Here is a 16,262-nt window from a genome sequence, read left to right on the forward strand (position 1 = left end):
GTAATCAAGGTACTGAAAGGGGGCTATAACTGAACTGTTTCAACTAATAGCCAATCTGTTGATCAAATTGGGAAGGATTCCAGAAGACTGGAAAGTGGCAAATGTTACGCCGATCTTCAAGAAAGGTTTGAAGGGAGATCCAGGAAACTACAGACCGGTGAGTCCGACCTCGGTACCAGGAAAGATGGTAGAGGCGCTGATAAAGGACCGCATCATTGATCACCTTGCCGGAAACGAGCTGATGAGGACCAGCCAGCACGGCTTCAGCAAGGGAGGATCTTGCTTGACGAACTTGCTGCACTTCTTCGAGGGAGTAAACAGGCAGATAGACAAGGGTGAGCTGGTCGACATTGTATATCTGGATTTTCAGAAGGCGTTTGACAAGGTCCCGCATGAACGAGTAATTGAGGGCAAAATCCTCATGTGGATTAAAAACTGGTTGGCGGATAGGGGGTAAATAGACAATACTCGGACTGGAAAAGCATCACGAGTAGAGTGCCGCAGGGTTCGGAGCTTGGACCTGTGCTCTTCAACCTATTTATAAACAACCTGGAAACTGGTACGACGAGTGAAGTGATTAAATTTGCAGACGATACGAAGTTATTCAGAGTAGTGAAGACGCAGAAGGATTGCAAAGACCTGCAACGTGACATAAACACGCTCGAGAAATGGGCCGCCATATGGCAATTGAGGTTTAACATAGATAAGTGTAAGGTGATGCATGTCAGTAACAAAAATCTTATTCAAGAATACAGGATGTCTGGTGCGGTACTCAGAGAGACCCCCAGGGAAGAGACCAAGTCGATGAAGCCGTCAGCGCAATGTGCGGCAGTTGCAAAAAGGGCGAACAGAATGCTAGGAATGATTAAGAAGGGGATCACAAGAAGGTTATTATGCAACTTTTCTGTGCCATGGTACGCCCCCACCTGGAATACGGCGTCCAGCACTGGTCGCCGTACAAGAAGAAGGACACAGTACTACTCGAAAGGGTCCAGAAAAGAATGACTAAGTAAAAGGGCTGGAGAAGATTAGAGAAACTGGGCCTCTTCTCCCTTGAAAAGAGGAGACTGAGAGGGGACATGATCAAAACATTCAAGATAATGAAGGGAATAGACTTAGTAGATAAAGACAGGTTGTTCACCCTCTCCAAGGTAGAGAGAACGAGTTGCACTCTCTAAAGTTAAAAGGGGATAGATTCCGTACAAACGTAAGGAAGTTCTTCATCACCCAGAGAGTGGTGGAAAACTGGAACGCACTTCCAGAAGCTGTTATAGACAAGTTCTTGCTGAATTAGAGTATACGCGGATAAGGTTAGTCTCAGTTAGGGCACTGGTCTTTGACCCAAGGGCTGCCACGTGAGCGGACTGCTGGGCACGATAGACCATTGGTCTCACCCAGCAGCAGCAATTCTTATGTTCTTAATAATATTTGAGCTCCAGAATGGTCCAAAGAGTGAGATTTCTTAAACAAGTCCAGCAATTTAACTTTTGTTGCATAATTGTGGAACCGTGTTAGTACTGCCCATGGCCTGGCTCATTCATTTCTCTCTTGACATGGCTCCGCTCAATGTATCCTCTCCACCACAGCAGACCGAGAGCCTGGGGAAGCCACGTGTCGGCAAAGTGCATCAGAGCATCATCCGGTACAGTTTCAGGCAAGCCTACTATGCGAATATTGTTTTGGTAGCTCCAATTTTCCTGGTCTTTGACCTGATCCATCAACACTTTGAGCTGTTCCTCCACCGCTCGAAGTCTCTCCTCAGAGGTGACCTCTTGATCCTCCTGCACAGTCTCTTTCCTCCAAATGCTGGAGTTGGTTGCATAAGCCGCCAGGGATAGTCTTTACTTCTTTCATGGAAGTTAAAAGTTTGATGAGCTTGTTGTCTAAAAGTTGCGACATAATATGCATGGATACCTGGGAGAATATCCTCCGAGGGTCCTGAATCCCTCTGCTCTGGTTGCATGGTCGCCATCTTAGCTCGAGTCACAGGAGCTTTCTCTTTGCTGAGCAGCATACCCAAGAAACCAATGCGCCAAACCCAACCAAAATCTCCTGAGAGAAGCAAAACTGAAGCAAAAACACAGTGAGCTCAGTAATTAAAGAATAGTCAGGGTTAATTAAACAAAAATATGGTGGCAAGCAGGTGGGAAGCATGGAACCGAGCATTCAGACATCCGTTCAGGAACCTGCCATCACGTGACACCCCTGTTGTTATTCCAAAATAAGGTTGGTTTAAACTACCCCCAAACAGTTATATTCTTAATGTTCTACCTTTATTCAGCCTAACTTTAAACAGGCATCTTTCCAAGAGAAATGAAATATCATTAATTTATCTGAGATAAAGGATGGAGAGTCCAAGTGGTACACAAACATAGTTAAGAAAAAGAACTATGTGTACTTACTACATGTATAAATAAGGCTATTGCCTGACTAGTAAATGGTCCACTTGAATAGTTGATAAAGATTGAATAGGGAATTTGGGATTGTGTGGCTGTGAGGTGAAGGCACCAGGGTGATTGTGTGTTAGAGGGCCTGGGGTGTTTGAGACAAGGGATGGAAAGCTTGGGGAGATGGAGAGGGTATAAATATGTGAAATGCATGGGTGCATTATGGAAAGAGTAAGAGAGGAACGAGATTTAATTGTGAAGAGATGATAGAAGGTGAAAGTAGAAAAGCTGGAGAGGAAGTTAAGGAGACATGGGAAGCTAAGTAGAAGATGACAGAAGAAAAGACTAATGGTTAGTAGGGATGAATGATAGGGAAGGAGTTTGTGATGGTGTGGAGACAAGAGGCAGAGGAAGATAATGTGAGTGCTGGGCTGGTGATTGAATACAGCACGTTGGAAATGAGATTCTAAGGATTGAGTTAAAGATAGAGGGGGAACAGAAGACGGGAAGGAACGAGAGACAGAGAAGAAATGGAAGGAGTGAGAATGGAAGATGAAATGGTAGTGGGTAGGAAAGAGGTGAAAAAAAAGAGAGTGAGGACTGGATGATGGAGTCAGGAAGTGAAAGGGGAGGTGACTCAGACATCCATAGCAGAAAAAAACAAATAAATATCCTTAGATTTGCAGGTCCAAATTTATGAATATAGACTACCTGGGCTTAATGTTAAAGCCAAATACAGAAGAATAATTAGTTCCCTTTAATCTACAGTAGTTTGTGAGCTTTTTTTAAAATTGGTGCCAATTGTCATAGACCTCAAAGTACATTAAAGTTTTAACATTTATCTCCATTTCTGTAGCAATCTGTAGAAACATAAATTATTTTGAAAATTTTGTTATTTTTCAATTTCAGGTTGCTGATATGCTTTTGGAACTATGTGTCACAGAATTGGAGGATGTAGCTACAGATTCCCAGAATGGCCGCCTTTCTTCACAGCCTGTGGTGGTAGAAAGTAGCCATCCATACATTGATGATACCTCTACCAACGGCACTGTCAAAATGCCAGGTATGTGAAACAAGATAACAGAGTGCATGGATACAGCATAATGATAGTATTGATGCGTGGCACTACAACAGGAAAAGATATATTGTGTTTATGAACATCTGCAAAAATACTAAACTAACTTCTGTAGCTACAGATGGAGCTCCTTTAATGGCTGAAAAAAACAATGGTTTTGTGACATTACTGCGAAAAAACAAAGTGAATCTTATGACGGATCCAAGATTCAGCATACACATTGCTTTATACATCTAGAAGTATTATGCACAGAGGTAATAAACATGGAAAATGTGTTGACATTTGTCAAAAAAAATGATCAATTTCATAAGATCTTGAGGCTTAAATCAGCGACAGTTCTCTGCTAAGTGAATTAGAAAGCGAATATTCCAGTTTGTCCTGCTTTACCGAGGTATGTTGGCTATCCTGCTCCAAGGTCCTTAAACATTTCTGGGACTTGAATATGTCAGTTTTTAATAACTAAAAATCAAGGCACAAGGTTGTTTTCTGATCCAGTATGGTTACAAGATTTATCCTTCATGGTTAATATAACAAAACATTTAAACGATTTAAATTTAAAACTGCAAGGAAAAGATCAGATCATTACGAACATGTATGATCAAGTTAAAGCATTCCAATGTAAGCTAGTTCTTTGAGAAAAGCAGTTGAAAAATGAAGATTTAATGCACTTTCTGACATGCAACATAAACAAATCAAGTTTAGGTGAAATTGCATCGTATCAAAAATACTCCCCCCAAAATTTTAAGCTTCAGATCTGAGTTTGAAACAAGATTTGCAGAATTTAAATCTTTGTAAGACAAGTTTTCTTTGTTTTCTTCAATTTTCTCAATAAATATAGAATCAGTACCTAATCATATGCAAATAGAAGTAATTAAGATCCAGTGTGATTCAGATTTGAAGACTAATTACAGTGAAGTTGGCTTGCTTGAATTTTACAAATATTTGCCAGCCAGGTTTGAAAATACTTGAAATGTCACATATGAAATTATTTCCATGTTTGGAAGTATTTATCGGTGCAAGCAGTTATTTACTCTTATGAAAGGAAATAAGTCTCCTATCAGTTCCAGAATTACCGACAATAACATTTTGTCACTTGTCATTTCTCAAATAGATTTGCACTAATTTGTTAACTTCCAAGCAATGCACTAACTGGGCAGAAGAAATACTATAAATTGATTTTAAAAACTAAGCAAGCTATTTTAAATATTATTTTAGATCTAATAGGGTTTCTTCGTTTTTTGAGTTGAAGTAGGTAGAGAGAGAATGGAGGAAATTCCTTTTAGATCAACTTTAGAGCAATTCAATTTGCAACTTCAGCAATATAAAACTGCAGTGTTTTCTACTAAGAATTTACTTAACAATACGAGTGAATCATCCCCCTTTCAGAAAAAGAGTTGATTTCAGTTGTGACACATTTACTTAAGAATGATAGGCAAAATGACTTAAGGGGTCTTTTACTAAGGCATGCTAGCCAATTTAGCGCACGCTAAATGCTAACTTGTCCATTATATTCTATGTATGCGTTAGCATTTAGCGTGTGCTAAATTGGCTAGTGTGCCTTAGTAAAAGACCCCCACAGTTACACAACAAATAGGTTGTGATGACTTTGAACTAAGATTTGTGCAAAACGTTTTGTTAATCATATGTAATGTAATGTAATGTAATTTATTTCTTATATACCGCTAAACTCCGTTAGGATTCTAAGCGGTTTACAGAAAACAGACAATAGTGTGTATTAAAATTATAAGTAATCATGGTTGAAGGAAAACTTCTGCCGAGAGAACTTGATTGTCCTCTACAGGACAACAAGGTCTTAGTTAGTGGTTGATGAGTCGGTTAGGACAGTGGTTCCCAACCCTGTCCTGGAAGACCACTAGGCCAGTCGGATTTTCAGGATAGCCCTAATGAATATGCATGGAGCAGATTTGCATGCCTGTCACCTCCATTATATGCAGATCTCTCTCATGCATATTCATTAGGGCTATCCTGAAAACCCGACTGGCCTGGTGGTCCTCCAGGACAGGGTTCGGAACCACTGGGTTAGGATGCTAGTAGCTAGAGTCAACACTAAATCTTGTAGGTTGGATGTTTTATATCATTTGGTATTGAAAACTTTGGGTAGAACGGTATTTGATACATTTGTATGTAGTCATTGACTGAGGGAATTCTGCCCTCATTATTGAAGGTAGCTAGCATGAAACCAGTAATTAAAAATTCAGCATTGGATAATACAATAATTGGAAATTACTGTCCAGTTTCATCTATAACTTACTTGGCGAAATTGATTGATAAGTGGTCTATGGCCAATTGTTAATTTTTTTTGATAATCAGTGCAGTTTTGGATAAAAATCAATTTGGCTTTAGAGAGTGTCATGCCACAAAAACTTTGTTTATATCACTTTTTGATGTGGTCGAAGTAACTTTTGATAAAGGAAAAAGGTACTACCGTATTTTTACGCATATAACGCACGCGTTATACGTGTTTTTACAAACCATGCATAACCTTGCGCGGTATACGCGTGAGCGCGGTATATACATTTTTTTTTTACATAGTTCCCACCTCGCCCGACGCCCGATTCATCATCCGGAAGGACCGCTCGCACCCCCACCGCTCGCACTCCCACCCCGATGGACCGCTCGCACTCCCACCCGAAGAACTGCTCGCACCCCCACAGTCTCCCCCCTCCCCCATGGAGAAGCTGTCTACCTTGTTTCCGGATGCCAGTGAGCCCAGCTGTTTCCTCTGCCGACGGTCCTGCCCCTTCTCTGAGCCCTGCTGCGCTGCTTCCTCTTCCGGAGGTCCCGCCCTTTCTCTGACGTCAGGGGGGGAGGCTGTGGGGGTGCGAGCGGTCCATCGGGGTGGGAGTGCGAGCGGTGGGGGTGCGAGCGGTCCTTCCGGATGATGAATCGGGCGTCGGGGGGGGGGCATCAGGCTTTCAGGATGGGGACAGGACTTCAAGGGGGGACAGGACTTCAAGGGGGGACAGGACTTCAAGGGGGGGCAGGACTTCAAGGGGGGACAGGCAGACCTTCAAGGGGGGACAGGACTTCAAGGGGGGACAGGACATCAAGGGGGGACAGGACTTCAAGGGGGGACAGGCAGGACTTCAAGGGGGGACAGACAGGACTTCAAGGGGGGACAGGACTTCAAGGGGGGACAGGCAGGACTTCAAGGGGGGACAGGCAGACCGAAGGGAGTGAAAAAGCTATAAAATAAACCCACCAGCGTGTCAATGTGTTGAGAGGAAGAGATGTTCTGGGAAATTCTGCTGAGAAAACTCCGGGTCCATTTCCACCCCCCAGTTACCGTAGTCCACTCCACTGAACTGGTTCACACACTGAGTGGTGTTGTGCCTGCGTAGTTGTTTTGGGATCTCTTCTAGTGGTTTGTCAGTATCTCCTTGTGGTCCAAGGAAGGAAACTTTGTTAACCTTAGCATTGACCTTCAGAATATATTTGTGTGGCATTAGGCTATGTAGTGATCGAAAGAAAAAACCAGACCTTTGCACATTTTTGCACTATATGGTGGGTGTATGAGGAGATTCACATTTCCTGCACAGCTAAGTCCTTGTGAAGTTACCTTGTTCTTTCTGTATTTGACATCTAGCAAGGTCTCTGTTTGGAAGGAAAGAGTTAAGTTATGGTAAAAGCAGATAGCGTTGCTGGTTTTAAAAAGGTTTGGACAAATTCCTGGAGGAAAAGTCCATAGTCTGTTATTAAGACATGGGGGAAGTGTCTGCTTGCCCTGGATCCGTAGCATGGAATGTTTGCTATTCTTTGGGTTTTGACCAGGTATTAGTGACCTGGATTGGCTACCATGAGAATGGGCTACTGGGCATGATGGACCATTGGACTGACCCAGTTAGGCTATTCTTATGTTATGTTCTCATCTGTAGGGGCCTTTGTTTTCACTTCTTATTTTAATGTATTTTTTTCTGGAAACTTATCAGTGTTTTTTATAATGGGAACAAAAATGGAAGAGAATTACCGTAATGTGTGTGGAATGGGGGGGGGGGGTGTTTAACTACCATAATTTCTTCAGCTAAATACCGGTAATTCAATCCACCTCAACCAGACATAGGAGAACTCACGCACCATTCACACACCCTCCAACCAAACACGTGAAAAGAAAAAAACTGTTCATTCTTATAAACAACCGTATAACTTTTAATCTAGAGTTAGTGAGTATGAATTCAGCAACAAGAACAGAAATTACATGTTCATTCTTATAAACTATAACATTAACCGGTAGATCAAACGAAGTATCGAGGACAAAATAATCTAAATACAGTAAAGTTGTAAATAAACAAAGTTTACAGGTTTATTCAGTCATCATCATCACAGTCATCTGAATCCTTGAATCCATCAAAATCCGAATTGTCATCATCGTCATTAAATAAAGTGAGCACGGCCTGCAGACGATCCTCGTTTATTTCCGAAGTAATATCGTCATCATCGTCGCTGATATCCATGTTGTTGCCTCCTTCCGCTGCACTGGTAGTACCCGTAGTGTCATTGGTTTCATAAACAATGCCCGCTTTTCTAAATCCGTTTTGAATGGTATCTGGTGTTATTTTGTCCCATGCTGAAGACACCCACTTGCAGACTTCTGTGAAAGTTGCCCGCTTCAGCCGCCCCGCGGGTGTGTACTCGTGTATGCCGCTCTGCATCCACTCCTCCCACTCCTTTCTAATAAAAGTCTTGAATGGATGATTCACTGCAATGTCAAGTGGTTGCAGCTTACATGTCAGGCCTCCAGGTATCACAGCGATGTGGGCACGAGTAGAATTAATGTAGGCCTGAACATTTTTTTTTCTTTGTGGGCAGCCATGGCATCAAAAATTAACAAGGATTTTTTTGCAAAGAATCCACCCTGTCTTGCCCTAAAGCATTTATCTACCCACAATCTCATTACGTCGCAGTCCATCCATCCCTTCTTGTTGCAGTGCACAACCACACTGGTGGGCAGCTTTTCACGGGGCATAGTGACTCTTTTGAAAATGAGCATGGGCTTTAACTTAACCCCGCTAGCTGAGCAACCAAGAACGACTGTAAAACATGTTCTTTCATGCCCAGTTGTGGTGATGGCAACAGATTTAGTACCTGTGGGGGCTATGGTTCTTGTCGCTGGAATGTCGAATGCCATTGGAATTTCATCCATGTTGATGACGTCCTTTGCAGTGATGCCAAGTTCAGATATTTCTTTGGCGACAAAGTCACGGAAATCAATCAATTTTTGCTTCCAGTCATCTGGAAGTCGCTGGCCAACAGTTGTTCTCATTCTAACTGATAGTCTGTTCCTTTTCATAAATTTTGAGATCCATGTGAAGCCAGCTTTGAAGTCGGGTATTCCTCTTCCATTGGCAAGTAGTTTTGCCTTCATCTGAATCGCAACAGTAGAGACTGATTGATTTTGCTCCCTTCTCGCCAGAATCCACTGCTTCAAGTCATCCTCCAGCTGAGGCCATTTTGGTTTGGCCCCACGATGTGCCCGTTTTCGCGGATTGCATTTCTCCAGTTCCTTCTTATCTTTTCTCCATTCACGCACCGATGTTTCTCCAACATCGAACTCTCTCGCTGCGGCCCGGTTGCCTATTTCCTCAGCTTTCGCAACGACTTGAAGCTTAAAGTCCGCTGTATATGACTTTCATCTCATTCCTGCCATTATGGCGGTAAATTTAAATTTAATTGATAAACTCTACTACCGGGTAGATATATGCAGAATACCAATCTGAAGAGATCAAATTAAAATGTGGGCTCTACATGCAGCATTAATCTTTTATAGGCTTACCCAAAGGCTGAGATGCTGTTGTATAGTCAAAATAGTATTCACTGGGCAAATTACAAGGCCAGATAGAGGGGGGCCACAGCCACGTGGTGAAAAGCACACCGCCAGAAAAACCGCCTTGGTGACAGGTCAAAAGCGCGCCCCCACAACCCGGCGCAGAAAACTAAGCGGCAAGCATGCTCAGACCATTGTGCATGCTTACAGAGCTGGGAGCAGGGCAGGGCGGGCGAAAGGAGAATCGGGGCAGCGCACGGAGAGTCGGGGCATAGAACGGAAAGTCGGGGCAGCCAGAGGAGAGTCGGGGCAGCCAGAGGAGAGTCGGGGCAGTGAACGGAAAGTCAGGGCGGGTGAACGGAGAGTCGGGGCAGCGAACGGAAAGTCAGGGCAGCCAGAGGAGAGTCGGGGCAGTGAACGGAAAGTCGGGGCGGGTGAACGGAGAGTCGGGGCAACCAGAGGAGAGTCGGGGCAGCGAATGGAAAGTCAGGGCAGCCAGAGGAGAGTCGGGGCAGTGAACGGAAAGTCGGGGCAACCAGAGGAGAGTCGGGGCAGCGAACGGAGAGTCGGGGCAGCGAACGGAAATTCAGGGCAGCCAGAGGAGAGTCGGGGCAGCGAACGGAAAGTCAGGGCAGCCAGAGGAGAGTCGGGGCAGTGAACGGAAAGTCGGGGCACGTGAACGGAGAGTCGGGGCAGCGAACGGAGAGTCAGGGCAGCGAACGGAAAGTCGGGGCAGCCAGAGGAGAGTCGGGGCAGCCAGAGGAGAGTCGGGGCAGCGAACGGAAAGTCAGGGCAGCCAGAGGAGAGTCGGGGCAGCCAGAGAAGAGTCGGGGCAGTGAACAGAAAGTCGGGGCAGGTGAACGGAGAGTCGGGGCAGCCAGAGGAGAGTCGGGGCAGCGAACGGAAAGTCGGGGCAGCCAGAGGAGAGTCGGGGCAGCGAACGGAAAGTCGGGGCAGGTGAACGGAGAGTCGGGGCAGCCAGAGGAGAGTCGGGGCAGTGAACGGAAAGTCGGGGCGGGTGAACGGAGAGTCGGGGCAACCAGAGGAGAGTCGGGGCAGCGAATGGAAATTCAGGGCAGCCAGAGGAGAGTCGGGGCAGTGAACGGAAAGTCAGGGCAGCCAGAGGAGAGTCGGGGCAGTGAACGGAAAGTCGGGGCAGGTGAACGGAGAGTCGGGGCAGCCAGAGGAGAGTCGGGGCAGCGAACGGAAAGTCAGGGCAGCCAGAGGAGAGTCGAGGCAGTGAACGGAAAGTCGGGGCAGGTGAATGGAGAGTCGGGGCAGCCAGAGGAGAGTCGGGGCAGCGAACGGAGAGTCGGGGCAGCGAACGGAAAGTCAGGGCAGCCAGAGGAGAGTTGGGGCAGCGAACGGAAAGTCGGGGCAGGTGAACGGAGAGTCGGGGCAGCGAACGGAGAGTCGGGGCAGCGAACGGAGAGTCGGGGCAGCGAACGGAAAGTCAGGGCAGCCAGAGGAGAGTCGGGGCAGCCAGAGGAGAGTCGGGGCAGCGAACGGAAAGTCGGGGCAGGTGAACGGAGAGTCGGGGCAGGTGAACGGAGAGTCGGGGCAGCCAGAGGAGAGTCGGGGCAGCCAGAGGAGAGTCGGGGCAGCGAACGGAAAGTCGGGGCAGGTGAACGGAGAGTCGGGGCAGCCAGAGGAGAGTCGGGGCAGCGAACAGAGAGTCGGGGCAGCGAACGGAAAGTCAGGGCAGCCAGAGGAGAGTCGGGGCGGCATGCGCGGTATATAAAAATTTATTTACATAAATTTGTGTTTTCCGCGCGCTATACCAGTGTGCGCGTTTTACACGGGTGCGCGTTATCTACGTGAAAATACGGTATATATACTTGAATATAAACCGACCCAAATATAAACCAAGGTAACCTTTTTTTTCTCCCAAAAAGGAGGAAAAAAGGTTGACTCGAATATAAACCAGAGGGTTTAATATTCAAGTGCAGTGTCTTGCCTTGCCCTGTTACCCCTCCCTCGCTGCTTTGCATCCAACCCCCTCATTCACTCCCTTCCCTGCCCTGTCAGTCTCTGCACCTAGTCCCCCTCCCTCCCTGCCAGGTTCTGTACCCTTTCTCTCTCCCTCCCGATATTTTACAAGCCTCTGCTGGGCCTGCCGTGAGACCTGGTAGTCCAGTGGTGGCCGGGACAGGATCTGCCTTTGCTCCTGCCTATGCAGCGCCACTAGCTAATTGGCTGCTGGGAGTTCTTGCAGTCCAGGATGGTGGTTTTTCTACTTCTGTCTTTGTAAAACCTACAGATTGGAATACCCTGTTGGCGAACGATAGCATGTCTCCTAAGCATGTTAAGTCTAGTATTCCTTTCTCTCAGTTCATCCGCTATTGGCGGATTTGTGATTTTACTGAAGTATTTAAACAGGCTACTGGCAACTTGAAAAGAAAACTGGAAAACAGAGGGCATCCTACAATGACTGTACATAATGCCTATAAATGTGCTCTCTGTGACAATCATGAGCTCCTGTTGCAGGAAAGAAGTAAGCCTACAGTACAATGTATTCTGAAATTTAACAACTCTTCTAATTTGTTTGAAGTTCATCCTGTGCTGTCCCAAATTCAGTGCCAGGTATCCTTTGCAAGCAACACCAATTTGGCTGATATTATAAGTAAATATGATGTGTGGACAGTGAGACAGACTAGGGGTAAAGGGCACAGAAAATATAACCACTGCTCTGTGTGTGAAGTCACCGAAGAATGTGAGATTTTTCAGTGGGATAAAACCGGGTTTCTGATGCAGTTGAGACATAGCACTGTGTCCAATTTTGGAGGCCACATTATCAAAAGGATGTGAAGAGAATGGAGTCGATATAGAGAATGGCCACTAGGATGGTCTCAGGACTTAAAGACACCCCATATGAAGAATGCCTGATCAGACTGCGCTTATATTCTCTCGAGGAGCGCAGAGAAAGGGGGGACATGATATAAACATTTAAATATATCATGGGCACATCAAAGTGGAGGAGGAAATCTTTTTTCTAAAGGGTCCCACGGCGACAAGAGGGCATCTACTAAAACTTAAGGGAGGAAGATTTCATGGTGACACCAGGAAATACTTCTTCACCGAACGGGTGATTGATCGATGGAATGATCTTCCCCGCCAGGTGGTCAAGGCCAGTAGCGTGCTCGACTTCAAGAGTCGATGGGACAAACAGGTGGGAGTACTACAGAGCTATGCTCAAACGATAGATACTCCAGGGAAGAAGGGTTCTTGAGTAGGCAGACTAGTTGGGAGGGAGGGTTCTTGAGTAGGCAGACTTGTTGGGCCGTCGGCCCTTTTCTGCCGTCATATTCTATGTTTCTATGTTTCAAAATTATATAGATGATGGGGAAAAATTGTCCTTTGACACCAGCAATTTCAGCATTATTTTCAGACCATTTATACCCCAGAAACTCCTTCCTCAGATAAATTGATTGCTAATTTCTTGTCTAAGGTACAGTTACCTAAGATTTCTCTAGTGGAGGCTGAGACATTTTCACAACCTATTACATTAGAAGAGGTGCTCTGTGCAATAAAGGATCTACCTAATTCTAAAGCTTAGATGGTTTTGGCAACAGATTTTATAAAAGCTTTGCTATTTCTTTGGCCCCCCTATCTTGTTGAGGGTTTTTAATGCTTTTGATGAGTCAACGGTTCTCCCCCCACTCGTGGAGGTTAGCTGCCATTACCCTGATACCCAAGCCTGGCAAGAATCCCCAGCAATGTAGTTCCTATCGACCCATCTCTTTATTGACTACTGAGTATAAAATCTATGCAAAAATTTTTAGCAGCTCGCCTCCAGAAGTGATTGGAATGGTGGTACATCCTGATCATTCCGGGTTTGTACAGGGTAGAAAGTAGAGAATGACACGGGGGAAAATTTATCACTGTTCCCGCCCCGTCCCCGTGAGCTCATCCCCGTCCCAGCCCCATTCCCAAAAGCTCAGTCCCCATCTCTGCACCATCCCCGTGAGCTCAGTCCCTGTCCCTGCCTCGTCCCCGCAAATTCAGTCCCCGTCCCCACCCCGCAAAAATTTTCCATCTAAATATAATTTTTGCTCTTTCCCAATGCTGCACCTAACATTATGTTCACAAATTGGCTATGGCTTACTTTGTGGCAGCTAAATTAACCCTGGCTCGAAACTGGAAGCAAATAGTGATCCCTTCAATTGGGAAGGTTTTATATAAATTGGATTATATATGTCTGATGTCAAAATTGACAGTGTGGAAATATTGTAGGGTGGTATCCTTTCACAAAGCTTGGGATATTTACTTAGAGTGGAGACAAGAGGAGCACGGCTTTGTATCTGGTGTTTGATTAGCCTCGTATTGTATCATGAGTTTGTTATACTAGCTTAAATTGGGACAAATGGGGAAATGTTTCTTTATGTTTTGTTTTGTTTTTCTGAATACACATGTATATAAAATTGCTGATGATTTATTGCTTTAGCTTGTACTGTCCCCTTGCTTGGGGTATAAGGGATTGTTTACTCTGATATACTGTATTGTTTGTTTTTGAAAGAAAATTATAAAAGAAAACATTAAAAAAAGAAAATCTGTGTCCAACTTAATTTTGTGAACAGTGGTTGTAAGCTCACACTCGCAATTAATCTTAAAGAATAGGGTCTCAAATCCACAAAGGGCTTAAACTCCACCTGTGAGACTATAGTCTCTCTTCATAAGTTCATATTATTCTCATTGACCCCCACCATGGGAAAAAACCCAGAAAAGAAAAAACTCCCATTAAGGAGAAAAACCTTTCTGGTAAAAAAAACCCTGCATACTATTAAACAGCATACAATCCACTGGACTCAAAATTCAAACAATGAAAGTTAATTTGACCTAACAAATTCTAAAGGGCGGATGTGGTCCCTCTCCACAAAAGTGGAAGTAAGGAAGAAGTAGAGAATTAAAGGCCAGTAAGTCTGATTTCTTTGGTAAGCAAATTAATGGAAATGCTTTTAAAACAGAGAATGTTCAAGTTTCTCGAATCCTGTGGATTACAGGACGGGGCAATCTTGTCTGACAAATCTGATCAATTTCTTTGACTGTGTGACCAGAGAATTGGATAGAGGATGTGTGCTAGATGTGGTGGATTTAGATTTTAGCAAAGCTTTGACAGTGTTCCACACAGATGTCTAATAAATAAACTGAGTGCCCTTGGGATGGGTCCCAAATAGAGGTCTGCACGGGAACGGGGATCGCGGGGATCCCGCGGGTCCCGCGGGGATCCCGCGGGTTCCCCCCCTGGCCCACGGGACTCCCACGGGGACGCCCCCTGGCCCACGGGACTCCCACGGGGATGCCCCCCTGACCCACGGGACTCCCACGGGGACGCCCCCTTGCCCACGGGACTCCCACGGGGATGAAAACAACCCACCTAAATTCTGGCGATGCAAGTCTGGCGTCGCGTCGGGAAATAGCCATGCTGAGCAGTGAGCTCAGCACGTACACAGATGAAAGCCTTGCTTGCTGATTGGTCCGGCGGCCCCGCCCCACCGTGCCGCCGGACCAATCAGCAAGCAAGGCTTTCATCTGTGTACGTGCTGAGCTCACTGCTCAGCATGGCTATTTCCCGACGCGGGCATTAGGCTGTTTTTTGTCATTTCGGGTGGGGGATGGCAGCGGCAGCAGCAGCCTGAAAAAGAAATCATCCTGGCCGGGTTCGGTGTCATGCTCCGGAGCTTCTACAGCCTTCCTATCTCCCTCTCCCTTCTACCTGCGGCTCTCTTCGGCAACTTAGCAGCAACGATCGACACAAGCTTCTGGCGTCGGGGCCTACCCTCTGCGAGTCCCGCTTGTTTCAACTTCCTTTTTCCACAAAGGTGGGACTCGTAGAGGGAAGGCCTCGATGTCGGCAGCTTGTCTTGATCACTGCTGCTGACGAGTTGCTTAAGAGAGCCGCGGAGCAGGGGGGTGTTGCCAGGTGCAGGTAGAAGGGAGAGGGCCAGATGCAGGACTCGTGGGTGAGGGAGGAGAAGAGAGAGGGGAGAGAAACAAAAGGAAATATTTCATACTGGGCTGGGCCGGAGTGGAGAGAGGGTGGAAAGATTCTGGCTACAGGGTGCATTAACAAAGGAAAAAGGGGGAAAGCTGAAAATGGAGATAGTGACACAAAGAAGAGAAAGGGTAAGCAGGACCTTCTGAATAAGGATAGAGATACAGAGGGGACATGAAGAGGAGGTGAAATAGAGACATAGAAGTAATGCTGAAAAAGTGTGTGTGGGGGGGGGGGAGATAAAGACATTGAAAGGGCAAATGGTGAATATGGGGTAAAGACAAGGACAGAGACAAATGAAGATTCTGAAAAAGTGGTGAGATAGGGATATAGGTGAGATGGACACAAAGAAGGGTGATGCTGGAAAATAGGTGGAATGGTAATTCTGACAGACACAGAAGGGAAATGCTGGATCAAGGAGAGATGGGGCTCAGGCTGGATGGAATGAGGAGAAATGCCTTGTTGGCCCGGAACTTCCTCTCCTACGTCAGAATTGACGTCAGGGAGCGGAATGCTGGTCAGCGCGACGCTTCTGCAGGGAAAGCTTGGGACAGCGGTGGCTTGGGGACTATTCCCCGATGGCGGTGGCAGCAAACCGAGTGGCTTGGGGGAGGGCACGGAGAAAGAAAGAAAGGGGGCAGACAGAGAGACAGAAAGAAGGGGGAACAGGGAGACAGAAAGAAAAAGTTGGGGGAGAGAATGAGGTCTGGAGGAGAGGAAACATACAGGAGGCTGAAAGAAAGGAAGAAAGATTGGATGCACAGTCAGAAGAAGAAAGTGCAACCAGAGACTCATGAAATCACCAAACAGCAAAGGTAGGAAAAATGATTTTATTTTCAACTTAGTGATCAAAATGTGTCTGTTTTGAGAATTTATATCTGCTGTCTATATTTTGCACTATGGCTCCCTTTTACTAAACCGCAATATTGTTTTTTAGCGCAGGGAGCCTATGAGCATTGAGAGCAGCGCGAGGCATTCAGCGTAACTCCCTGTGCTAAAACCTACTATTGTGGTTTAGTAAAAAGG

The 16,262-nt window shown here is 45.8% G+C and overlaps 1 protein-coding gene across 1 annotated transcript in view; it reads left to right on the forward strand.

The window, feature by feature from the left end:
* Positions 1–16,262, forward strand: part of HERC2 (HECT and RLD domain containing E3 ubiquitin protein ligase 2) — a 3,346,202-nt gene that overhangs the window by 2,506,876 nt on the left and 823,064 nt on the right. Inside the window, 1 exon segment of the mRNA XM_033948978.1 lies at positions 3,297–3,450. Coding sequence (XP_033804869.1) covers positions 3,297–3,450 — 154 coding nt within the window.

This window comes from Geotrypetes seraphini, chromosome 6 (genome assembly GCF_902459505.1).
Source record: "Geotrypetes seraphini chromosome 6, aGeoSer1.1, whole genome shotgun sequence".
Lineage (NCBI taxonomy): Eukaryota > Metazoa > Chordata > Amphibia > Gymnophiona > Dermophiidae > Geotrypetes > Geotrypetes seraphini.